At 30.1% G+C, this 27266-nt stretch overlaps 1 protein-coding gene across 1 annotated transcript; it reads left to right on the forward strand.

Moving 5' to 3' along the window:
- The first annotated feature begins 17329 nt into the window (after positions 1 to 17329).
- Positions 17330 to 24214, forward strand: LOC124930222 (probable pectinesterase 29). The gene is made up of 3 exons (XM_047470581.1): positions 17330 to 17341; positions 21414 to 21620; positions 23963 to 24214. The coding sequence occupies exons 1-3, from the start codon at positions 17330 to 17332 to the stop codon at positions 24212 to 24214; spliced, it is 471 nt and encodes a 156-aa protein (XP_047326537.1).
- The last annotated feature ends 3052 nt before the right edge of the window (positions 24215 to 27266 follow it).

Consider the following 27266-nt stretch of genomic DNA (forward strand, 5'->3'; position numbering starts at 1 on the left):
GAATAAGTAAACATTCGGTCGATATAAAATCATTTGTTAAGTTATTGCGTCATTATCCCATCCCTATAAAACAATGAGATGCAATGTTTAACACATCAATATGTAACTCCAAATTATAACATCATCTACCAATACAATAACAAAATTGCATCAACATATATAGTCATATCCTTATAATCTAGTCTCCTTATCAAACAAATCAATCAAATGGTCGAACTGATCATTCTCAAGAACCTATATCTAAACAACAATCACCGCACCCCATATCCTAGAAGCAGGGTCGGCGGCCCTGAGAAGTCTTGAGATTTTGGGGGCCCTATGTAAATTTAAATTTTAGGGCCTCTAAAATAGTAAAAAAAAAAATTAATTTTAATTAATAAAATAAAATATAAATAATTAATATATTATAATACGAAACTAAAAAGGAAATAAAACAGTTATTTTTATAATATATATTTAATATTAAAGGAGAAAAAAAAGGAAAAAATAATATTAATAATATAATATTATTAAATAAAAATAAATTGGACCCTATAAAAGTGGGGCCCTTATGGAAGTGCATTAATTGCCTTATCCTGTGCCGAACCCTGCCTAGAAGCTAATACAATAATCTTCTTCCATTAAGTAATACAATCATTTTATAGAGTAACAGTTAATTAACATTGATACCTTTACTACATGAACCAAATCTTACATTAATAAACTAGTATGTAATTCTACAATGTTACTTTGTCCTAGTCCCAAATTATCCATATAGTTTTTTTGGAACACTTTATATTAACTCATGATCATTGTAGGTAATCGTGAATCAACATTGTTAACAATTACAAATTAATGAGAACAATTCTGGTTGGAATTTGTTTGGTGTAGTGTCAATCATACCTTACTTTCTCTGGTTATGTTACATCATATATATAGTTTCTGATGTAGAAAAGATATATAAAAAAAATAAAAATGTAAGATTGTATCTTAGAAGAATTAAAGTATTTTTTTTTTCATTTCATTTTTGTGTTGTTCTACTTAAAGGTTCTAACTATTTTTCATGATACATAATCCATTTAAAAAATATGTTCAATTATTGTTGTCAAAAATATATATATAAGACAGCCTTTTTTTTTAACATAAATATTTTTTTTATGGGCAATCAATGACATTCAACTGAAATTACTAATTGTCTATTTAAGAGAAATAAAACTTGTTAATATTTAACATTGAAGGCATATAAAAGTCATAAACGGAACCTTGCTGATTGCAATAGCAAGCTGCAATTTGCATTCTCCAAAAGTCCAACCTCATTAATTCAAAGATTATTTTTCAATATACCGAATTAGAGACCACAATTAGGGTTGATTATCTAATACTACACTTTATTTTTATTTGATACGTACGGAATGTTGATTTGTTAGATTATAAACGTGATCATATATATATATATATATATATATATATATATATATGAAGACTTCTTCAATATCTTCAATGACACTGGCACTTTATTCTTCATACTATGTATATAGTTGTAATGTAATGTTTAACTTAAATATCATTTGCTTATAAGTCTAGTTATCTACCGTTCATTAGTTAATTAAGGAAACGTTCTATAGTTAGAAAAGTAAGAACTACTCATTAAGAACTTATATTAAACAATAATATGATTAGACAATTATATTTCATAATATAGTAATCTTAAGAGTTGAAATTAGGGGTGAACATATCTATCACGAGTTTACTGGATTCATATACCATTTCAAGTACGATGTAAATTATATATTTCGGTAACATAGTTTGAGTTCGGTTGAATTCTCCTTATAAGAAATTTGGGTTGGATTTTAGTAACTTACATGGATTTTAAGTAATTTACAAGAGTGTGTTTTATAAGAATAATTAAGAAAATAAAAGAAATTATTTTGATTCATTTTATATTTATAACTTAATATATTATAAAATTTATAATTTATTCTAAATAATAATTTTAAGTTAATTAAATTACTTTATAATTTATTGAATAATGTAATCATATTAAAATAAACTTAAATCACATTATTTAAATTATAATAAGATTTTAAAAAAATATATAAAAACAAAATAAACTTATTACTTAGATGAAAGGAATTATAATTAAAAAAATTAATGTGATTATTTTAGATTTTATACTTTCTAATTTATAAATTTATTTTAAAATTTTACTTAAAATTTATTTTTCAGGTCAAAAAACATGCTAAATAGATCAAAATGTGTTAATCAGCCAAAAGAAATTGTGTTAAATCGGTCAAAATTATATTAAACGAGCAAAACAAGAAGGTTTTAAACATGTCAAAATGTGTTATATAGGTCCAAATGTGTTTAGCAAATAAAAACGTATCAAACAAGTCAAACAAATAAAAAAAACATATTGGCCGGGTCAAAATTTGTTAAATAATTAAAAAACGGATTAAATAGATACGAAATATTAAACTAGTTATTCACGTGTTAAATATAACAAAATGGGTTAAAATAATAAAAAGAATATTAAACTAATTAAAAAACGTATTAGTGAATTAAAACGGATTAAAAACGTATTAAACGTCTAAAAACGTATCAAATAAAAAAAAGCGTTTAGTTCAAAATATGTTAAACTTTTTAGGGATAAATTGAGCATATTTTTAATAATTCAGACTAAAACTTAACCAAATACAACGGTGATCTCCACGTTCAAGCAAAGGCCAGTATGGACGAAAAGGAATAAAAGTTGCAATGTCAGGAGCGATCAAACTCACAACTAAAAAGTGAAATACACAATAAATTAATAATAACAAATATATATATATATATATATATATATATGACAAGATTTCGGATTCCGATCAAGACTTGATTTATAAAATTTTTTTTTAAGGATTCAATACTTTGTTTTATAAATTAATTTTTGTATAAATTTAAACATTATCTTTATAAGTAACCGTTTGTTTTATAAATAAATTTAGAATCTTTAAATTCTTTCTAATCCTTTTAATTTTTTTAAATGATGAATATATATTTTTACAGTTTAATATTGTTTGACCGTCATAACTAAACATGGAAAAAATTCGGTATAAAGGACATGAAAAATATATATTTCTTATAAAAAAATTTATAAAAAAATTACCAAATAATATTAAAAAGAATGTTATATTGAAAAATTAAATATCAAAGTTTTTTCTTATAAAAATGTGAATTAAAATATATAAAAATGGAGCTCTTTCTCATGTTAGGATATTAATTATGAGGATATAAAGAAGTGATGCCAGCTAGGTAGTATGCTGTATGATGGCAAGAAATGGATGGTTTTATGTAGAGCATTTTCATAAGTTGAGTTATTTCCTTACAATTTCTATGGAGAGAGATTCGTGGGAGTAACATGTCTTAAAAAATACAATTTATTTGATTGAAGTGTTATTCACAATTCATTAGGAGGATGGATAAGATATGGAATTTGTGATGACTTTGTTATTATATTAGCCGAAAAAATGATAAAATGTGAGAAAATAGGAAATGACTTGTTATTACATCAGCTGAAACAATGAGAAAGGAGAGAAGAGAATAAAGCGAAAATTTATTATTTTTTCATCCAATTAGATTGCGACACGTAATTCTCTCTCAAATTTTCTATCCCAACCATTTCTCTTTATTTAATATAATTTTTTTTAAATATTGTACTTAACTTTGTTTTGATTAAATTATTCTCATATTTTTATTTTCAAAAAAAATAATATATATATATATATATATAAGTAAGAGAATTAAAAGATCACTTCGATTATATTTTTGGTCGCATTTTTTATCTGTAAAGTTTGAGAATAAATTTTAATGGACATTTTGATAGTGTTCATAAAGATCATCAAGGTTAATTGCTTCCAATTTCCAAATTCTTAGTTTAAATTATTGTCGTTAAATCATTTAGGGTGTGTTTGATAACCCTGGAATTGACATTGGAATTGAAATTGAAATTAAAGGGTTTAATTCTAATTTTTATGTTTGTTAGACACTTTAATATTAAGAATTGGAATTGGAATTAGAATTCGAATTCGAATGGAATTCAATATATTGTAATTTTATAGTTCTCAATTCCAATCATTTTTAGTCAAAATTGTAATTCCAAATTAATACGTTTTTGACATGTTTAACACGTTTTTCTCACATTAAACACGTTTAACACGTTTAACATGTTTTCATATTTTTGGCACGTTTAACACGTTTTTGGCACATTTAACACGTTTTTAACACATTTAACACATTTTTCACGTCCTTGACATGCTTAACACGTTTTTGACACGTTTAACACAATTTTAACGTTTTTAACACGTTTAACACAATTTTCACGTTTTTAACACATTTAACACGTTTTTGATACGTTTAACACGTTTTTTACATTTTGGCACATTTTGCACATTTTGGCACGTTTTCACATTTGTAGGAAAGTGATTTTTAACTACGGTAAATAAAAGTTATTATTTAAAGGCTTTATGTGTATGGCCTTACACTCTTAGAACAAATTATTAGAATATAATATATTTATAAGATATTCTCAAAATATGATAAATTGTGATAATATCAATATTATATTATCTTATTATATTAGTTTTCTTATCAATTTAATTATGTAAGATATTATCACAATATGATAAATTGATATAATATCAATATTATATTATATTAGTTTTCTTATAAGTTTAATCTAATATTTATATATCAGACATAACCTATGTAACTCAAAAACACGATTCAATATAATCTCCTTTCTCTCTATATTCTAACATGGTATCAGAGCTCTCTCAGTGAGAGGTTTCGTTTTTAGTCTTCTGTTGTCTCCATCAATGGTTATTTTAGCCATTGATGGAGGGATATAAAAATGCTCTATTTATTATTATTATATTTTAATAAAAAAAATTTCTTTAAAAAAATTATGTTGATGAACTTATTTTTCTTCGCCAATCACAATCTTTGAGTTTTATTTTCAGTTGTTGCTTTATCCCAGTAGTCAATGCCCCAATTTTATTGGTCTTAATCCAATTATATGTGCTTATTGACGTTATTTAGTCAACACACTACCATTCTTTTGTTAGGATGAGTTTATTTTCAAGTGTTGTTTTCTATTCCCATGGGACTACCTTCTTTGTTGGTTTTTAATTTTAGACAACACATTGTCATCCCGTTATTGGATGGATCTCGAAACTCACGAGTAATTTTAGAGTTTCTTTTCGGTTGTTGTTTCACTCAACATTCAATGCCCATGGGATTTACTTTCTTTAATGGTTCTCTTTAGTAAACACATTGTCATCATGTAATTTGATGGATTTAAACACTCACGAGTTTTTGAAGCTTGAAGAATACATCATCAATATTTCAACATCTCGATCGTCTTCAACCTCAAGTTGTTCAAGCGTTTTCCATCTTGAGTTTGAGGAGAGGTGTTAGAATATAATATATTTGTAAAATATTATCACAATATGATAAATTGTGTTATTATCAATATTATTATATTAGTTTCCTTATAAGTTTAATTCAATAAAATATTATCACAATATGATAAATTGTGATAATATCAATGTTAGGATTGAGATCGTCAATGGAGATTGGGGTCTCACAGAATTGAATACTTACACACACTTCGTTCGATATTAACTCTATTAGAAGTTAATATCTGGTTTTTATTCTTCACAAGTCGTCACAAACACTTGAATCGAGTTCAAGTGCGGAAATGCTTGTTTCTACTTGAAGCAACACAACGAAATTATAGTAATGTAATAGAGAAGAACACATGACACAGAGGATGTGTATGAATATTCGGAGATAAAGCTCCTATGTCTCCCTTCTTCTCAACCTTGAGAAGGATATTCACTAGAAGATTTGATTGAATAAAACACATGTACACAACTCAGTCAAACAGTCAGGACTTAGTTACTGCCTGATTTTGAACTCCTAGCACACACTCTCTGTTGAACATAAACAAATTCTATCAACTTACAATGCTAACAAACTCATACAGAATAGGTAGTATTGTAATACAACTTTAAAACTCTAAGACTCTTGAAGGCTTATGAAATTTTTTTAGATTTTGAAAGAGTTGATAGCAGAAGGATTGTTCCGAAAGTCGGTTGTTCGAAAAAGATAAGGTAATGTTCAGTTTGTTGGGTTTCTGAAGAAGATTAGCCTCTGTCTTCTATGTAGACAGAGTATCAACAAATATATTTGCTGCTCAACGGACATATTTTGTTGCATAGGACATCAGTCTTGATCTTGATTGGTTGAGGTCCAGAATAGTACTTTAAATGAGATTTACAAAATACAAATTTGCAAATATACCAGATGCGTGCTTTGCAAAATACCAATTTGCAAAAATATCGGACGCGTGCTTTGATATAAAACTGATGTTAGAAAATGCCGACTCCGCTAAAATACTGATTTTGGATAAAACCGGTTACGCTTCACATAATACCGATATGTTAAAATACCGATTCCGCTTCTACATAGTACCGATATGTAAAAATACCGATTATGCTTCATAAAACTGATATGTCAAAATACCAATTCCGCTTATACATAATACTAATTCACTAGAAAACCGACTCCGCTTTTGCAGAGTACCAATGTGCTATAAAACTGATCTTACATAATGTCGATTACGTGTTTATACAAAGAGCCGATATATGGAAATACTGATTCCGCTTTATAAAACCGATATGTCAAAATACCGATTCCGCTTTATAAAACCGATGTCAAAATACCGACTTCTTTTATTGTAGAATGTCGATATTACAGATATCTTTTGTTGTAGAATGTCGATACTCATATTACCAATATCTTTTGTTGTAGAATGTCAATATTCATAATACCGATATCACAAAACTGTTGATTTTGCTTCTTCGTACGATGTCGATTACTTAAGAAGAGTATTGACTTCACTTTAAAATATCGTTCATCTTTCTCTGATTTATCTGCACATGATTAGTTTGTCACAGTTAGGTTCTTATTTAATAGTTAATTAATACTAATACTTAATTAACTATTTTACTTATCAATATCTCTCTTTTTGATTTTTTAAAGTAAATATTCAAAACATGATATTTTTGCAATTGTTGTCTAATTTTCTTAAGTTAATTGGCTAATTTAAACAATATCTCCCTCTTTGATTGTTTAGAATAAATTATCAAAAATTTCTATTTATTTCTTAGCAATTTCTCCCTTTTTGATTGTTTTAACTTAAAACTATCAAAACCAGTTAACTTGATTCAAAAACATTTATAATGTGTAACAATTAACAACCATGTCTAATAACTAAAACAGTGAACACAGTTAGTCAAAAATACAAATAGTTCCACAAAAATATTAAGAAGTTCATAAGTGAAAAACAAAGGAGGAAATGGTATTAGTGGAAAGAAAGGTTTAACGTCTCCCTTTTGATGCCCTCCTTTCCATGTCCTTTCTTAGCCCGGGCATGAAGGTACCACTAGGTTTCCCTCCGGCATTACCTCCACGACCCCTCCCCCTTGATGGAACATGATCTTCATCAACGGCAGAACCATCACCTCGGCGTAGTCTTCGATTGGATCGAGCACTGCGTGAAATGTCAAGTTGAGACCGAGAGTTCACAAGTTGGTTTTTCATTTGGGATAGAGTCATCTGATCTTCCTCAGTCTCAGTTTGTTTAGCAGCCTCAACAGCTGCATTTTCTTCATCCTGAATATGTTGAGCTAGGGCCTCCTATTCTTTTAACTTTTCAGCATCGGCATCATTTTGAGACTTGGCCATTTCTAGTATTTGAGAAGTAAGAACCTCAATAGCCGACTTGTCTTATTTTGGAGATTAAAGTATTTACTGAAGAAAGGTTCGAACTTCTTGAGATCTTTTCACATCTCTTTTCTCAACTTTTCTAATCCTTGGTTGTGAGCGTTAAAAGAGGACGCTTGCAAGGTCTCCATTCGTTCCAGTCCAGATTCAAAAGATTGGAAAATGTCTTGTAGTGGAGCTATGGTTTACAAGACTATCTGTATGACATCCACTTGTCTTGGTGTTCCTTCCTCAGATGTGGATTGATAGGTGCAAATTGGAACAACATTAATATGAATAGGGTGACGAGTTCTAACCTCCATTAACATCTTAGGTTTTGGTGGAGTATCTTGTTGTCTTCCTGATTTCCTTGTCTCATGAGTGCGATTAGAAATTCCTTTAGATTTAGGAGACTTACCTATAGAGGAGTGAGCTGGAGTTGGAAACTTGGGATTTTGAGCTTCGATCTCTTATTCAATGGCCATTTGGTTTGGAGGAGGAACTTCATCACCGGTTGGTTCAGGATTTTCGACTGTAAGACCCTTGTTTGTTGAGGGTGATGGAATCGAGTGGGTTTCATCTTGCCCAACAGTACCTTAAGATGGAGACCCGAGGAGTCCTGAATCTGTTACGTCAGTAGACGTAGGTGTCGTACGTTTATGAATACGCTCCCAATCCTGCTTAGACAAACTGCCGTACTACTCCTTAACACACGGTCCTTGTACTTCATAAACATCGGACTCTTTACGTTCTTATACGTTCGTCTTTTTTTGCATGTATGATTGAGCTTCTTCAACCGGTATCTGCTCAGTTCTTATCGGTTGAAATTCGCCTTGAGGAGGAGGCATGTCTTAAAAGAAGTCCAATGGTTCATTCTCGTCGTCATGGTTTAAGTCGGTTCGATGAGAAGGAATGCACAATTCTTCTGAGTTGGAGCTTTCACCTCCATCCACATATTTAAGGGTAGTGGATATGTACCTCTCCAGTAGACCATTAAGGTGATTAATTACTTCAACATCTGTTTTTGTTGTGTCATAGGTGGGGTTAAAATTCAGTCGGCATGCTTTGATGGAAGGAAATATTGCGCGACCCCTTGCATAAGCTTCCACAAACTCACTTCTTTTGAGGGTTACGACAACAGTCCTGGTTTTTGTGATGGATAAGACTGATTCCTCCAATTCCAAAAGTTTTTCCATTTCTGATCTTCTGCTAAGTTCAGGAACACCTCACTGAAATTCTTTTCCAATCTGAGGTTCGCCCAAGAATTAAAAACATCAATTTTTTTTCATAGCCTCAGCTTCAACCTGTTCAAGAATCGACTGAATGGATGTATGTGCCTCTGGGTGTCATCAAGAGGCGAATTAGGAGGAGGAAGAGTGACACCTTTGTCTGGTTTACCTTTGCTTGGCTCGACAACTTCTGCTTGTTCAGATTTTGGAATGGTTCTCTAATCTCAAGTTGTCTTGTTGTTCTCATTGCAGCAAAAGAAAAGAATGATTCAATCGGATCCCTTCGTACAACATGTTCATTTGAAGGAGGCATCTTAAATAAAATTTCTCGAGGAAATGTTGGAGTGGGAATGAATTCCTTATTCGCGAATGTTGTAGTCGTCTGAACATCAATAGTTGACGAAGTCATTACCGGAGTTGGGATCTCCTTCTGAATGGCTTGATTAAGATCGATTTGATTGGTTGTCGCAATTTCGTGCTGGTCAGTTTTATCAGCTTCGAACTGATCAGTTTCCAAAGGATTAGACCGACTGGTAGAAGCAACTTTTATCTGTTTGGTTTGGACACCTTCAATTTGCCAGTCGGTTTGCACGATATCAATCCGATTAGTTTGAGCAACATCGGACCAGTCGGTTTCAACAGCTGACCGATCAGTTTAAGAATATTATTTAGCCGATCGGTTTAAAAAACATTCGAACGATCAATTTCAGTAATAGGGGGCATTTCGGTAACAGTGGGATCCACAATTTTGGCCGAAATATCAACAACTCCCAATTAAGCCTCTAAAGCCGTAGGCTAATTCAGAATAATACCCTAAATTGCACTTTTCATAGGTAGGAAAGAGACATTGAAAGGAGGAGGAGGGGGAGTATTTACCTCAAACCGAGTTCATTTTCGGGATGATGTGATCTCACCGTTTTCTCCTGATCCGGTTCTAGCAACACTTTTCGTGCTAGTGGTAGACTCTACGTTCGATTTGAGTCTTTTTGAGGACGTGGCACGAGTGGCGGTATTAATGCTCTTTGAGCCACCCACTGATCTTCCTTCTACCGTTTTCGTGCCGCTAGTTTTACCGCCACTTGACTGTTGGCCAGAAGCTTTGGAGTTAGACTCCTTGGCTTTGTTGATTCTGGTGAAGTATCGACCAATAGATGCAGCATTCAAGATCTTGCTAGGGTTTATCGAAGTACATAGACCGGTAGGCACATATAAATACTTCAGAATCCAACCTATCTATACTGCGAAACCGAGGCTTCGTTTGTTATGAGAGGACATCATTTCGCATAAGGTATTGAACAGAACCAGCCACTAGTTAATAAGATAGCCTCTAAAGATGGCACCCATCATATCGAACTTGGATTGAGTGATAGTGTCGAAATTTCTGTCTCTTCCCTGTAGTGCTTTAGCAGCAATATCGCATAGAATACGGTATTGGCACTTGAGATCCCTTTTCTTACCGCTAACGCTTAACGGAACAGTGCTGTCATAAAATATGGATTGTAAGTGGGCTAAGGTTTCAGGAGACATTGCTTCAGTAAATAAGAGTTGACAGGCTGTTTTTCAAAAACCGAAATAGGAGGATACTGAACCGTCACATTTCTGGTGTGTGTTTCGAAAAAATCACTAATAAGGAAAAATGGCGTCATTTTTGAAAGTAGACATATTTCCTAGAAATAGGTATTATTATTTTGACTTATGAGTGTAATATAACGGTTATAAAATTTAAATTTGAAAATTAACTTATAATGACATTTAATGAATGCACCTTATTTTTAATAACCCATAATTTTTATTAATAAATAGTTGAATAACCGATTAAAATATATACTAGCCGGTTCATGATACAAAATGACCGGTTCACATTTTCTTAATCCTAACATGATGAAGAGAAGACATATCCTAAATCTTGTGACTCGGAGACCCTAGGAGCATTTCCTTCTTATCCCTTGGCCTTTCTACCCTAGTGATGTAAGAGTAGATTCTTTCATCCATTATAAGTTGGGAAGGAGTAGGTTTGATTCCTGGTCCAATATAGACATTTATGTCGAAGAAGAGACCACTTAACTAAGACACATAATCGGTCAGCATTCTTTCTGAAGATATCATTTTCTTCAGGTTGTCGAAGATAACTTTCGACAAGTTGATAGGAATGCCTATAGTTATGGCTATCATCATCTCGAAGATCTTCTTGGAGTAGATGTGAGTGAAGTCTTTGGCCAAAATGGATTTGCCAATGATGTCATTACGAATCTGGAAAATAGTTTTTAGGAGAGACTTAACCCCATGGGTTTCGACGTGATTGGATGAATTTCAGAAGAGAGTTCACATTTTGTAAATAATGTCATCTAGAGAAGGAGAGAAATAAGAGAAACCTTATGTTGGATTATCGTAACTTCGTGTAAGATCTTCTTCAGAGAATAAGAATTTTTTCCTTGGACTTTGGACATGATGAATGTATCTTCAATCACCCTAGCATTTTCGAAGAACTCAAATATTATGTCATTATAAATGGCATGAAGGTCCTTAAGAAATGTTCTTAAGCCTGTGTTCTCCAGGGATTTGAACATGGAGGTAATTTCTTCATCTCCGATGGACAGAACAAATTCGAAATCGATAAGAAGAGTTTTACGAACAAAAGCTGGATTCATTTCTTCGATTTCAAAGAAGAAGAAGTCCTTTTCTTGAGAGGAGAGGATATAGATCAATAGAGGATGAGAGCTTAGATTTCTTTGAGGAGATTTTGAAACTCTTCAGATGGATAATTTTTCTTCAATAAAAGCATCATTAAATAAAGAGACATTTATTTAAGATTCATCCTAAATTCCATTGGGCAAGAGAAAGTGATTGTTAGATGTATGTGAAAGTAACCGTTTCAAATATATTAGTCATCCTTTTTGAACGTTGAGAGACACATGTCTTCACGTTCTTTGAGGTAGGACTGTTTGATTTCTAAGAGAGAATATAATCAAACAGATAATTAAAAAATTGGACAGCTGTCCCATTTTGATTTGAAGATAAAACTACCGAAATTTTCCATGTAAATAACCGAAAAGACTGTCTGCAAACTCTATATGTATAGAATCGGTTATTTAACCTTGAAGAAAAACCGCTTCCTCTTGAAAATAGCGAAGATTTTAATCGAGCGGTAATTGTTCAATCTTATAAATAACCAATCAGTTTGATTATTTAGTTAGCTTATGTCGTTCGGTTTTATCTACAATTATTTCCGCAGAGTGATCTGGTCGGTTTCAAAAGGAGAAAACTGTCCGATTTTATCTGTCTGATTAGTATATTTTCCCTCTAAATTTATGCACACATATGTTTTATAAAGTTATGCAACAAGTATGTTTTGAGAAGCAGAGGCTTCTCCCTAAGTCCATTCATGGTGTTATTATTAAAATCAATTTTATCACAAATATTTTTGAGAAGCACCGGCTTCTCCCTCAATGCATGCCTAGTTTGTGTGAAAGTATATGCAATGTGAGTATTTTAAAAAAGAGGGAGCTTCTCCCCAAATGCATGCTTTTTTGCAAGACCCAAAATATTTCTAAAGTAAGAAAACTTAGTCTCTTGGAGTGGCTTGGTAAAGATGTCAGCCACTTGCTGATCGGTTGATACATATTCCAGTCGGATGTGCTTCTGCGCCACATAATCTCAGATGAAATGGTGCCTTATATGAATGTGCTTGGTCCTTTAGTGCAACACCAAATTGTATGTTATGGCAATGGCGTTGGTGTTGCCACAAAAGATTGGGGACACCTCAGCTTGGATACCGAAATCTTTAAGTTGTTGTTGGATCCATAAAAGCCGAGCACAGAAACTTCCAGAAGCAAGATACTTTGTTTCAGCCGTTGATGTTGCAATGGAGGTCTGCTTCTTACTAAACCAAGATTCAAGTCAATCACCAAGGATTTGACATGTCCCGCTGATGTTTTTCTTATCTACCTTACAACCTACATAGTCTGCATCAGAGTAGCTTATCAAGTTAAAACTAGATTCCTTCAGATACCATAGCCTCACATTTTGCGTGCCCTTAAGATATTTCAAAATTCTTTTAGCAGCTACGTAATTAGATTGTTTAGGATTATCCTAGAATCTCCCACAAACACCAACAACGAAAAGGATGTCTGGCCTACTTGCTGTTAAGTAGGAGCAATGATCCGATAATTCTTGGATAGGAAGTTATATCAACACTTTGACCATTTTCATCCTTATCAAGCTTGATTGATGAGCTCATTGGAGTTAAGGCGGTTGAGCAACTCTCCATGCTGAACTTCTTTAACAACTCATTCGTGTATTTTGTTTGATTGATGAAGGTGCCTCCTTCAAGTTGACGAACTTGAAGACCTAAGAAGAAAGTTAGCTCCCCCATCATACTCATTTCAAACTTATCTGTCATCATCTTAGAAAATTTCTCACAAAGATTGGGGTTAGTTGACCCAAATATAATATCATTAACATATATTTGGACAAGTAATATATGAGAATCTTTTTCAAATTTAAACAATGTTTTATCAACAGATCTTATAGTAAAAGCATGATTAAATAGGAACTTAGTAAGTGTATCATACCATACTCTAGGGGCTTATTTAAGACCATAAAGTGCTTTATCCAATCTAAAAACATGACTTATCAATGTGGGATTTTTAAAACCGGGAGACTGCTCGACATACACCTCCTCATTTATTATTCCGTTAAGAAATGCACTCTTAACGTCCATTTGAAAAACTTTGATGTTTTTGAAAGTTACAAATGCTAAAAAGATTCGGATTGCCTCAAGTCTGGCAACAAGAGAAAATGACTCCTCAAAGTCAATGCCTTCCTACTATTTGTATCCTTGGGCCACTATTCTAGCCTTGTTCCTCGTGACCAAACCATCTTTACTTAATTTATTTCGAAAGACTCATCTAGTTCCAATGACAGATTGATTATCTGGTCTTAGAACCAAATTCCATACTTTGTTTCTTTCGAATTGGTTTATTTCTCTTGCATTGCAAGAATACAATCTGGATCTTGAAGTGCTTCATCCACTTTCGTAGGTTCAATCTAAGAGATGAAAGTCAAGTTTTCGAATTCATCTAATGATTGAAGTCTAGTCCTAAGAGGAGTAGAGGATTCACCTATAATTAGCTCAGAAGGATGATTGTTGTTCTATTTGAAGTTTGGTCCCGAAACATTTGCTGACCGACCGGTTATTTGATCAAGATTTGATAAACTAGTGGGTTGATCAAAATCTGACCGACTTTACTAGACTTTCATTAGCCTGTTGAGTTGCGGTCTGATCTTGTTGAATTTTAACATTCTCAACCATCTAGTCAGAAACAATGCTTTGAATGACTATATCTTCATCTTCGCTATCAGATTGGAGGTTGACGTCCTCCATTCTGTTAGACAAATCAATGGATGTTGAAGTGTTACTTTCGACAGATTCATCAAACACAACATGGGATGATTCTTCAACAATTAGAGTTTTATTATTATATACTCTATATGTTTTACTGACTTCAGAATATCCTAACATAATACCAACATCAGATTTGGCATTAAAATCGTCAAATGATTTTTGTCATTATTATGAATATAACACTTATAGTCAAAGATTCTAAAATACTGGATATTGAGGACTTTGCCATGGTAAATTTAATAAGACGTTTTGTTAAAAAAAATTATTAATTATTGACCGATTTTAAGTATAAATGTTGTGTTGATAGCCTTTGCTTAGAGCTTTTGAGCCACTCCAGAGTCAGCTATCATAGATCTGACCGCTTTCTTAAGGGTTTTGTTTCTCCTTTCAGCTAAGCCATTTTGCTGAGGGGTTCTAGCACTAGACAACTCGTGTCTAATACCAGATTCCTCAAGATAGCATGAAAGAGTCCTATTAATAAGCTTAGTACCCCTATCACTTCAAATTCTATCAACATTTACCGATTTCTCATTTTGTACTCTTTTAATCATTTTAATCAAGTTAGAAGTTGTTTGATCTTTAGAATCTAAGAAAATAAACCAAGTGAACCTAGAGTAGTCATCAATAATTACCAAAGTATATTCCATGCCTCCTAAACTAGTTACTTTAACTGGGCCGAAAAGGTACATTTATAGAAATTCTAAACATCTTTCAAATTGAATATTTCTTTTACTTTTAAAAGTTGACTTGATCTGTTTACCCATCTGACAAGTAGAGCATACTTTACCGTTAGAAAACTTCAAATTTGACATACTTACGACTAGCTCTTTAGTGCATATAGAGTTAATTGTCTTGAAGTTTAAGTGATTTAGTCTTTTATGCCAAAGCCGGTTTTAATCATTCTTAGCTATCATGCAAATGATATTAGGTGATTTATTTTTCCAGTTAACTTTATAAACATTACCTATCATGTGTCCTGTTAGTAGGGTACTTCCCTGTTGATCCTTAACTAAGCATGTTTGCTTATGAAATTCAACAGTATATCCTATATCACACATTTGGTTTATACTAAGCATGTTATAACATAAGTTTTCAACAAATAACACGTTGTTTATAGTTATATTATCATGGACAATCACACCCTTGCCCATAGTCTTACCCTTGGAGTTGTCACCGAATGTGATTCTTAATCCAGATTCCTTCACAATGTTGGTAAGAAGTTTTCTATAACCGGTCATATGCCTTGAACATCCACTATCCAAGTACCATTCTAAATCCTCCAGGTAACTGACCCTTTTATCCTTTTTGACCGCTTATCATGTTCATTTCTAGTCGATCGGCTGGCTTTCCTTCTCTCAGGACTAAGACATCGTGACTTATCGGTTGGCTCCACATATTTTATTTCCCTTTAGTTGTTGACTCAGTACCCTTGACAAAAATTATGAATGGAAGTTTGCCTTTTTTAGGTTTCAACTCTTTGCATGACTTGTCTGGGTTGATGCTGTCGTATCCTAGTCCAAATTTGTATTTGGTTGGCCTCTGATAACTCTACATCTGGTTGACTGCACCCCAGACTTAGTCCATTCACAAATCACGTAGTTAGTTCTCTCGTTTTCCTTTGTCAATAGCTGAACTGTCTCCTTGAGCTTTTCGTTCTTAGAGGATAGTTCACTCGTTTCATTGATTGTGTTATCTGGTTGAGTTGAAACGAGGACGGATAGTTTCTTGTACTCAATGACTATGTCATTGAGTGTAGTAACTAAATCATCTCGAGTGAACTCTTCAGAGGGAAAATCAAATACCTCTTCATCGTTGGCCATGAAACACCTGACTTATTCATCATCACTATCCGAGTCACTTTGAGCTCAGTTGCTTTTGCTCTCCTCTACCACCATTGCTTTTTTTATCTTTATTATGGTTTGATGATTTATTTTCCTTCCTTGGTTTCTGGTCAGCTGGTTTCTTGTCATCTCTTATTGGCTTCATACATTATAATCTGTAATGACCTAAAGTATCACAATTAAACAACGAATGTTAGCCTTGTAATCATAAGATTGGTTGTTGTTGTTGTGGTAAGATGAGTTGGATTGATTTTTTTTCATGAATCTGCCAAACTTCTTCACGAGTAAGGCCATTGCATCTTCGTTGAACTGCTCAGCTGACTTGTTAGACTCAGGAACTGCTGGTTCCACAGATGTTACTAATGCCCTGGTTACGTTTGAGGATGATGGCTCATCTTCATTCCTTGTATTCATCTCGAACTCATATGCTTTCAAGTCGTCGAACAAGTCATGCAAGGACATTTTGTGGAGATTTCTAGACTCCCTCATCACGGTTGTCTTGACCTCCCAGGCACTAGGAAGTGCCCTCAATGCTTTGACTATGATCTCTTTGTTCCCATAGTCTTTTCCCAAGATGGCAAGCTCATTCACAATACTAGTTAAACATTCGTCAAATTCATTCATCGTTTCTCTAGGGCGCATCTTGATATTGTCGAACTTCTGAGTGGCCACCATAATTTTGTTCTCTTTGGTTTGTTCATTGCCTTCATTTTGTTGGATAATCTTCTCCCATACTTCCTTGGAGTGGTACATGTTCTGAGTTTTGCAAAAGTATTCTTGTCCATAGTACCGTATATAGCATTTCTGGCCAGGTTGTCTAGGTTGTTCTTCTTTATATCATTATTGGTCCAATCGAATCTTTCCTTCTCAATCTTGATTGGGTCGTCAGTAAAAACATACCACATGTCATCATCCAGCGAATCCAGATACACGTTCATACGTAGCTTCCAGTCAATAAAATCTTCACTTTTGAACATAGGAGGCTTGGTGAAAGAAGTCATGATGATAGTCGAGTTCTTGAGAATAGAAACAAGCTGCTCTGATACCACTTATTAGGACCAGGATCGACAATGGAGACTGGGGTACCACAAAGTTGAACACTTACACACACTTTGTTCGATATTAACTCTGTTAGAAGTTAATATCTGGTTTCTATTCTTCACAAGTCGTACAAAACTCTTGAACCGAGTTCAAGTGCAGAAATGCTTGTTTTGACTTGAAGGAACACAACGAAATTATAGTAATGCAATAGAGAAGAACACATGAAATAGATGATGTTTATGGATGTTCGGAGATAAAGCTCCTACGTCACCCCTTCTTCTCAACCTTGAGAACACTTGTACACAACCCAGTCGAACAACTATGACTTAGTTATTGCATGCTTTCAAACTCCTAGCACACACTCTCTGTTGAACAGAAACATATTATGTCAACTTACAATGATAACAAACTTACACATAATAGGTAGTACTGTAATACAAGTTTAGAACTTTAACACTCTTGAAGGTTTATTAATTTTTTTGAGATCTTGAATGAGTTGATCGTAGAAGGATTGTTCTGAAAGGTGGTTGTTCGAAAAAGATAAGGTAATGTTCGGTTTGTTGGGTTTCTAAAGAAGATTGGCCTCTGTCTTCTTAAGTAGGCAGAGTATCAATGGATATATTTGCTGCTCAATGGACATATTTTTCTTCATAGGACATCAGTCTTGATCTTGATTGGTTGAGGTCCAAAATAGTAATTTAAATAAGATACACTTTAATTTTGTCTGTTCTTGGATGATAATAAGCCAAATTGTCATTAATTTGGTTATGATTTACGAGGAGCGTAAATCTCAAAGGTTTTGACTTGTTTTGATTCTTTTATCATATCTCTGCTGCTGCCAAAAAGGTCTTCATTAGTCTTTGCACCAAAATGGAAACAAATTGTTGAGTTCAATAAAGTTAATATCTACAAGTACCAGGAATTGTTTATATAGTTCTGAGGCTGATAGGTTGCGAGAGGCAAAAAGCGTATCAAAAACGCTTCTAAGTAACTGCCGATTTTATTGAAAATTGATTTCAATAAAATACAAGGAATTCTTCTTATATAACTGAAGTTATATAATACCGGAAAATAAAAGTCGGATGCATGCTTTTCAAAGTACCGATTTGCAAATATATCGGACGCGTGATTTGATATAAAGCATGTGTTAGAAAATGTTGACTCTGCTAAAATACCGATTTGGGATAAAACTGGTTACGCTTCACATAATACTGATATGTTAAAATACCGATTCCACTTCTGCATAGTATTGATATGTCAAAATACCGATTCCGCTTCATAAAACCGATATGTCAAAATACTGATTTCGCTTCTGCATAATACCGATTTTCTAGAAAGCCGACTCTGCTTTTGTAGAGTACCGATATGCTATAAAATTGAAATTATATAATGCCGGTTACTTTTTTATACAAAGAGCCGATATGTAGAAATATCGATTCCGCTTTATAAAACCAATATGTCAAAATACTGATTCCGCTTCATAAACCGATAAATCAAAATACTGATTTCTTTTGTTGTAGAATGTCGATATTCATAATACCGATATCTTTTGTTGTAGAATGTGGATATTCATAATACCGATATCTTTTGTTGTAGAATGTCGATATTCATAATACCGATATCACAGACTGCTGATTTTGCTTCATCGTAAGATGTAGATTACTTAAGAAGAGTATTGAATTCACTTTAAAATACTAGTCATCTTTCTCTGGTTTATCTGCACATGATTAGTTTGACACAGTTAGGTATTTAATAGTTAATTAATACTAATACTTAATTAACTATTTTACTGAATAATTTCTCCCTTTTTGATTATTTAAAGTAAATATTCAATACATGATACTTTTGCAATTGTTGACTAATTTTCTTAAGTTAATTGACTAATTGTAATAATTTACCCCTCTTTGATTGTTTAGAATAAATTATCAAAGTTTGCTATCTATTTTTTAGCAATCAATATTATTTTATATTAGTTTCTTTATAAGTTTAATCTAATGTCTATATATTAGACATAACCTATGTAACTTAAAAACACGTTTCAATATCATTCAATACAAACTCTTTTCTCTCTATATTCTAACACAAATGGTTGCTAATTAGTACTTAAATTTTATGAAAAATTTAAATATGTTTTTTATTATTCCACAATATTGGGAAGATTACAACTATTGGATACAAAACTCAAAAATCTATTACAAACCAAGATTATATTTACTAGATGGTACATGAATATTAAAAAATATATAATAATTGTTAAAGTAAAATGACAAATCATGATATGATGAAATAAAATTATAAGCAAACAAGTCACAAATTTAAAAATAAAGAAAGAATACAAACTCGTTATCCAACAAATTATGGAGTTTATAAATACTTCAAGATATTAATTATTATAAATTAATATTTTTAAATTAAACGACAACAATTTTATCACAAGAAAAAACATAAAATGGTGGCAAGACAAAAAGAAACAACTAGATTTAGGACAAGTGAGTTCAAACCGATATTAAAGAGGGCTCTCTTTTGTCACGGTCTTTCTTGACTCTTTTGCGACCAAAATTCACTCCACGGAGTTGATGTTTTTTGAAATTTGAATTTAGTTTCTCATTCTTCTCTTTTTATCGTTTCTTGTAGAATTATACCGTATCCTCATTTGTGTTAGTGTATTTACCAAGTTTCTTGAAAACGCTCTTAATGGAAGAAGAGGGGTGTCATATTTAGTTTTCTTTATTTTCAAATTTTTTTATATAAAAAATGGGTCCTTGTTTTGAATTTTTCCATCAATGTTTCATTTTTTTTTGTAATTGAACATTTACTTGTTTGTACTGCAGTTATATTGGGCTAATAACTAACTTTTAATCTCGTACTTTCTTTCAACTACATTTGTTCTTATTATAAACTAATATTAACTTAAAAACAAAATAGTAGGATCACAATATATTTGAAACTGTAGTACAATATTTACGGTTTATACATATTGTTTTCTCAAATACGAAACAATACATTAATATAATCTTCCAAGTCACATGACAATCATTTTGACTTTATATCACCAATTAAAAGAATAAAATAATACCTATTCTCCAATTCCCCGCCTATAAATATTCTTAAGCTACATATATGTCTAAGCCTACAAACACAAATCTTAATCTCAATCAAATTTTCATCTAATATAAGATGTCCTCTATTTTCCTTCATTGGATCTACATTGCTCTCTTTGTTTCAACACTTATTGTTGTTACTGTCAGTCGGCCAAGTTGTGATAAAACACTTTATGTCAATAAATCCGGTCAGGGTCGTAATTTCTCGACCATCCAATCAGCCATCGACTCTATCCCGTTGAAGAATAGCCATTGGATTTGTATTTCCATCAATGCGGGTGTTTACAAGTAATATTAATTATAACATCATTTTCATATAAATAAATTTTAAATATTTCTTATGTTTTTTATTGTTTATAAGAATTCATAATATGTTCAAACTAGGTTTATAGAGACATATCAAATGAATGCTTATATATAATTGAGTTATTTCCAATAACATTTTAGGAATTTGAAATTATAAAATGATAATATGATTAATAAAACAACATAGTAATAATAATTTTAATTAATGTTGAGTTTTAATGGTAATGAAATGTGGGTCAAACAAATTAATGTATTTTAATAGTACTTCATTAATACAGACATTTCATCAAATTCACTCCATCTCTTGTATTTTATTTTTAATTATCTATCTTATTATAGATATATATTATTACTTATTTAATTATAATAATCCAGAGAACAGGTTAAAATTCCAGCTGAAAAGCCATTTATATATCTAAAAGGAGATGAAAATAAAACAACCATCATAGTTTGGGGCAACTTCGGTGATGTTCATACAAGTGCAACTTTTATCTCTCTAGCAGATAATATTGTGGTCAAAAGAATAACATTTCAGGTATTAAATATATAAAGATATGGCATAAACTCATTTAATATTTCTCACTTCAATATACATATTCTGCTTATAACATATAGCTATATATTTCAACATTAAAATTTAATAATATTTTCCACTAAAAGTTACATTTGAATGACACATTTTACTTTTTTTTTATTTTTTTTGTAGAACTCGTACAATTATCCACCAAATAATGTGAGAGTGACACAGGCACTCGCAGCTCTAATTGCGGGTGATAAATCATCATTCTACAACTGTAACTTCTTAGGATTTCAAGATACTTTATTGGACGCCAAAGGAAGACATTACTTCAAGTCCTGCTTCATCGCCGGAGGAGTCGATTTTATTTTTGGGGCTGGTCAATCCATTTACGAGGTAAATATTTTTCGATTCCTTGAAAGTATAATTATATGCAGGACTAAATGTATCGTTTATAGTATGTACAAACTATATGAATAATGTCTTACACTATTTTTTGAAAAGGTTAAATAAATTAATTAATCAAGTAAACATGAAGATTGCAAAACTTTTAAAGTGATTTTTGAAATGTAAGTTTCTTCAAATTACAAGCTTATACTATTGCAGAGACATTTAATAGAGAGGTAAAATTGTATGAGAAACAAGTTTTCATTTTACAAGTTTCAACTATTTAATTGATCACACCATGACTATGAAATAAAGGTTGGAAAAAAGCTCTCAAATAATGACACATTATGAATATATAATACAAGAATTCTTAGTTAATTTATAATTTATTATAACGATGAAATAAACTTATCCAATTTATGGGTGTAAAAATATTTATATTACTCCAACAAATTCAAAAAGAGATGCACTTTAATATCAAGTTTTTGTAAGAATTGAAATTAAATTAGAAATTGAAGTGGATTTTTGAATATATTGAAATTAATTTGAAATTGAAGTGTCTTTTGAACATTGTTTTAGTCGTAATTCATAGTAAATTTATTGGACAATATAATTATACAATATCATTTTGTATTCATTCAACTTGTGACTCAGAAGTCTTTTTTTTTTAATTTTGATTTAAAAATGAATTTTTTTTATTTATCCATAATAAAAAAGAATAATAGAAAGTGACAGACGTCAAACAGCACACTAAGTTAGGATTTGAACTTTATGGAAAATAAGAAAGTGAGTTATAAGTTGATTATGAAATATTATATATATATATATATATATATATATATATATATATATATATATATATATATATTATGTTTATTATAATTTATATAAAATTATTTATATTAATAAAAATAAAAGCAAAGTAATTTCACATTTTATATAATAGACAAGTGACCATGTATATTATACAACCAAATTTATATTTTTAATTATTTAAAATATAATAGTTAAAATACTTACTCATACTAATTGAAGTGAATAAGTTTGAAATGACAAATTTAACGTTTCAAATTTAAATTTCTCCAAAATTTTAATGGAAGGAGTCAGACTAAGTTATGTGAGGGAAGAGACACTAAACTAAAAGAAAATTAATTAAAACACTTACATAATAATTTATAAAATAAATGATATATAATAAATAATCAAAATAAAAGTTCAATGAATAAAAATAACAATGGAAATAAAGTAAAAAACCATAAAAAAATAAAAATACAATTTCACATATGATCACTTAATTAATTGAACCAAAATATATTTCTTTATATTTTGTTTTTCACAAAATTCAAGTTTTTTCTCTAATGGAGAAATTTATGACATTAAAAATTGAGAGACTGAATGTTTAATGAAAAGTTTTAACAGTTTTTGAAAGAAAAAAAAATTCATACAATTACTATTTTAAACTGAAAAACAATAATATATACCATTTATATTTCATGTATATCACTATCATTTAAGGTTAAGTATAATCGATTGTACTTTCAATTGTGGATCCATAAATTTAGGAAAGACTAGGGCATTATCCATTAATTTCTGATTTCTTCCAAATTTTCTTTTACCTATTTATTTGGTTTGTTTGATTACTTGTTTGCTTTGAATGATTACATGTGATGTGGTTTTTGATACCTGTAACATTGTTTTTTTCTTATTCTATATTGATTTGAAGAGTTCCTCTCACATTATTTAAGAATCAAACTTTTCATAATATTTTTTTACAGGGTTACAATCATTATTAGAATATTACAAAAATCTGATTATCATGGTGAAACATTTTAGTTGACAAAAGAATTGTAATATGTTAATCATAAATGTAATCAAGAACATCAAAAGAAAGAAAACTAAAACAAATCTCAATTCTCCAAAAAGAAATTATTGGAAATGTTGAAATCAACTTGCACTCCTAATTGTTGTAAAGTTTTCTATGAACTTACTTCAACCTTATACATTTCTAGTTTGTCACTATAAATTTAGTGATTCTAAAATTACTTTTAATTTTTTTTTATTCTACTTGTAACAATTTCATTTTTAGTTCCATATAAAGTTAATGTCAAATTCTGCCTTTGCCAAGTTTACTTTTCTCATTTATATATTTAACCATGGCTAAAAAAAATTCATATGTGCGAAATTGGAGTCTAAAAAATTGGGAGTTCACTAAAACAAATGAAATCGCATTAGTATGAAAACTACCGTGGGTTTACATGTGTTGTGAGACGAGTATTGAAATTTAAAATATAATAACTAAATATATACATCATAAAAATGTATTTTAATTTGTTTGTGATATTTAACTTTAGGGATGTACAATATCAGTAATCGAAGGAGTAATAGACAACCGACTAGCCGGATTTATTACCGCTCAAGGAAGGACAAGCCCCAATGACACAAATGGGTTTGTGTTCAAAAGATGCAAGATAACGGGAGCAAGAGAAGCCTATTTAGGAAGAGCTTGGGGAGCATATGCTCGAGTCATTTACTTCAAGTCTGTCTACGAAGCCACCATTGTTCCTCAAGGATGGGATTCTTTTAGTTCCACAGGCAAAGAGTAAGATATGTGATTATGATTTTTGCATTTAATTGTAATTAGATTTTCTACATGATTATAGATGAGATAACATTTTAAAACAAAACTTAATTAGATATAGATTCATAATTAATTTGTTAATGTTTTCTAATCTCAAACTTAAAAAGTGTTTTTTTCAAATGAGTTTCGTATATAATGTTTAATTTCAAATTATTTGATAATTATGAAAATGACATAAAACAGGAATAGAATAACATTCGTGGAAGAAGGTTGTTATGGCAAGGGATTTAATACTACTAGCCGAGTCAAATGGGAGAAAAAACTTAGCCCGAAAGAATTGAAGTATTTCACTAGTATTACTTACATTGACAATGAAGGCTGGCTTAATAAGCAACCTAATTAATAAATCAACATGTTGGCTTTAACACATGTTTATGTTTCTTTTTATTTCTCTTCCTTAATTTGGTGTACTAAATAATGCTCTATTTATCATTTATACTGTCTAATATCTATGAAAATAAGAATGATGATGTGCATGTTAATTGTTCTAATGTTAAGTATCTTTCTTATATTGTTTTTATTTTTATTTTACTCATGATAATTTACCAAATATTGACTCTATTTGTAATCATTCATGCATCACATTTTTCATATAGATGTGGATTCAAATAAAATTATGTTTTAAAGTGAACAAATCGACACAAATTCAAAATTTTAATTTCTAGAACTATATGCCCTCAACACCTCAACTTTAATCTCAACATAAATTTGTGGGTAATTTAACGGTACACTAGTGAAAATTGGGCCACACTTCAAGTATAAAATTAATTTTAGTTAAGTTCAAAACACTTAATAGAAAAGAACCAAAGTCCAGCGCCATTTGTTTCCCTAGACAACACTAGGCCCATTAAGGAACCCTAGGCAGATGGAGTATGTCTTATTAGGGATTCCAAAGCATGATTTTGTGTGCTTTCATGTAAAATTCCATCGATTGCAATTTTGTTCTCGGATAATTCCAACTCCAAAGCTCAATTCACTTGAACAATGATGTGCTGCAAAACCAAAAGTCAAACAGTAATCAGTCTAAAATTTTGATAAAATGTTAAAAATAAATAAAATATATATTTTTTAATTAAAAAAAACTAGTAGGATACCTAAAACCATGGTTTCCCGCTTAAATTTAAAGTTTTTAGATGAAATTGAGTTTGTGACATTTTGATATCTTAATCCGACTCTTACAATTGGGCTAACTTGGTGGGGTTAAAAATTGCACAGCGGGTTAAACACACATAACTCGCAAACACATTTAACCATTTAATCATGTACGGAATTTGTCGTCATGACAGGCTCGAACCCAAAATCTTAAAGAAACTGATAATATTCAACTTTTGTTGTTACTAAATTAGAAGAAAAATATCATAAAGTAGAAGAGAAATATCATAAATAAACAAACTTAAATGCCAAAATTATAGATGGTAAAATAAGAGAAGAGACATGAAAATTCAGTCAAACCTACCAAGATCAAGTGTCAGAGAGTGAAACCATAATTCATCAATTAGGATTTGTTTGATGTTTGTTTATTAAGATAAAATTTATTTTTTATTTCAAAATTTAAACGTTATATCAATAATTTGATTAATAATTTTATTTATTTAAAAATCAAAATTATTATCTAATTTTATTATATTTCTAAATCATCATTCTTTCATCTATGCCATATCTTCTAAACTTTAAGAATAAATTACTTTTTAAATTTTAAAAACTGATTTTTTCCTAATTTTTATCAAATAAAAATTTTAGAAGAAAACCAGGTAAAATCCAAACAATTCTTTCCTCAAACAATCCCTTAGAGCTTATTAGATGAATATGAGTTAAATTTTATCTTTTATATATATTTTTTTTCAAAATAACCCTTATTTGATCAAATAATGAAACTATATTTCTAAAATTAATGAATCATGTTGTCAAATTCAATCTACAAATTTCCCAATTTTTTAAATTTATTCCATATATACCCTCCCCTATATATATATATTATATTAAAATCAATTTTAAAATATAATAAAATAAATATTACAAAACTATACTTAAATTAATATTAACTTTTATTAAAATAAATTAATTTCATAATTTAATTTATATTAAAATAAAATTTTAAATTATATATATATATATTAATATTAAATTTCATTAATAAACACAATCTTATTTATCAAAAATAATTTGAATAATTTTTTTTATAAATATTTAATTTAGATGAGGTATATTTATAAATTAATTAATATTTTTTATTTAAATATATTAACTTATTTTATAGTATATTTATTTAATTATTTGAATTATTTAAAATTTAAATATTATATTAATGTGTGTTTTAATTTTTATTTAAGATAATTACAGAATTTAATTTGTATTAAAAAAAAATTAAAATATAAATAAATATTATACATATAGATATATTCATATTTTTCGTGTCTCCTCAAAACATTTATATATATATATATATATATATATATATATATATATATATATATATATATATATATATATATATATATATATATATATATATATATATATATATATATATATATATATATATATATATATATATATATATATATAAATAAAAGTGATAGAGAGAGAATTTGATGAGAGAATTTGGTGAAGGATTGCCTTGGTTGTAAAAATATAAAAGTGAGAGGAAAGAGAGAAAAAAAAAGAGAAATTATTTGATTTTTTCAGCGAATAAGATTATGACAAGTTCCCTCACCAAATTCTCTCACCTAATCATTTCTCATATATATATATATATATTAAAGTGATTTTTTATTAATATAAATTAAAATATTTAAATGGAGAGTAATTTTAGTATTTATATGAATAAAATTATTAATTTAATATGTAATGTGATATTTAAGTTTTTAGATAAAAATATGATAAAATTAGTAACTCATTTCTCAAACAAACCTTTATATTTGAATATTAGGTTAGATTGATTCAACTTATTTGTATTATTTAATAACATTTAATTTGTTAAAAAATAAAAATACAAATTCTATATAATTCAATTCATT

The sequence above is a fragment of the Impatiens glandulifera genome, chromosome 3 (assembly GCF_907164915.1).
Source record: "Impatiens glandulifera chromosome 3, dImpGla2.1, whole genome shotgun sequence".
NCBI lineage: Eukaryota > Viridiplantae > Streptophyta > Magnoliopsida > Ericales > Balsaminaceae > Impatiens > Impatiens glandulifera.

Coding starts and splice junctions, on each gene's coding strand:
- LOC124930222 (XM_047470581.1), top strand. Junction 21,621..23,962: donor CTGGTCAATCCATTTACGAG/GTAAATATTTTT, acceptor ATTTAACTTTAG/GGATGTACAATATCAGTAAT.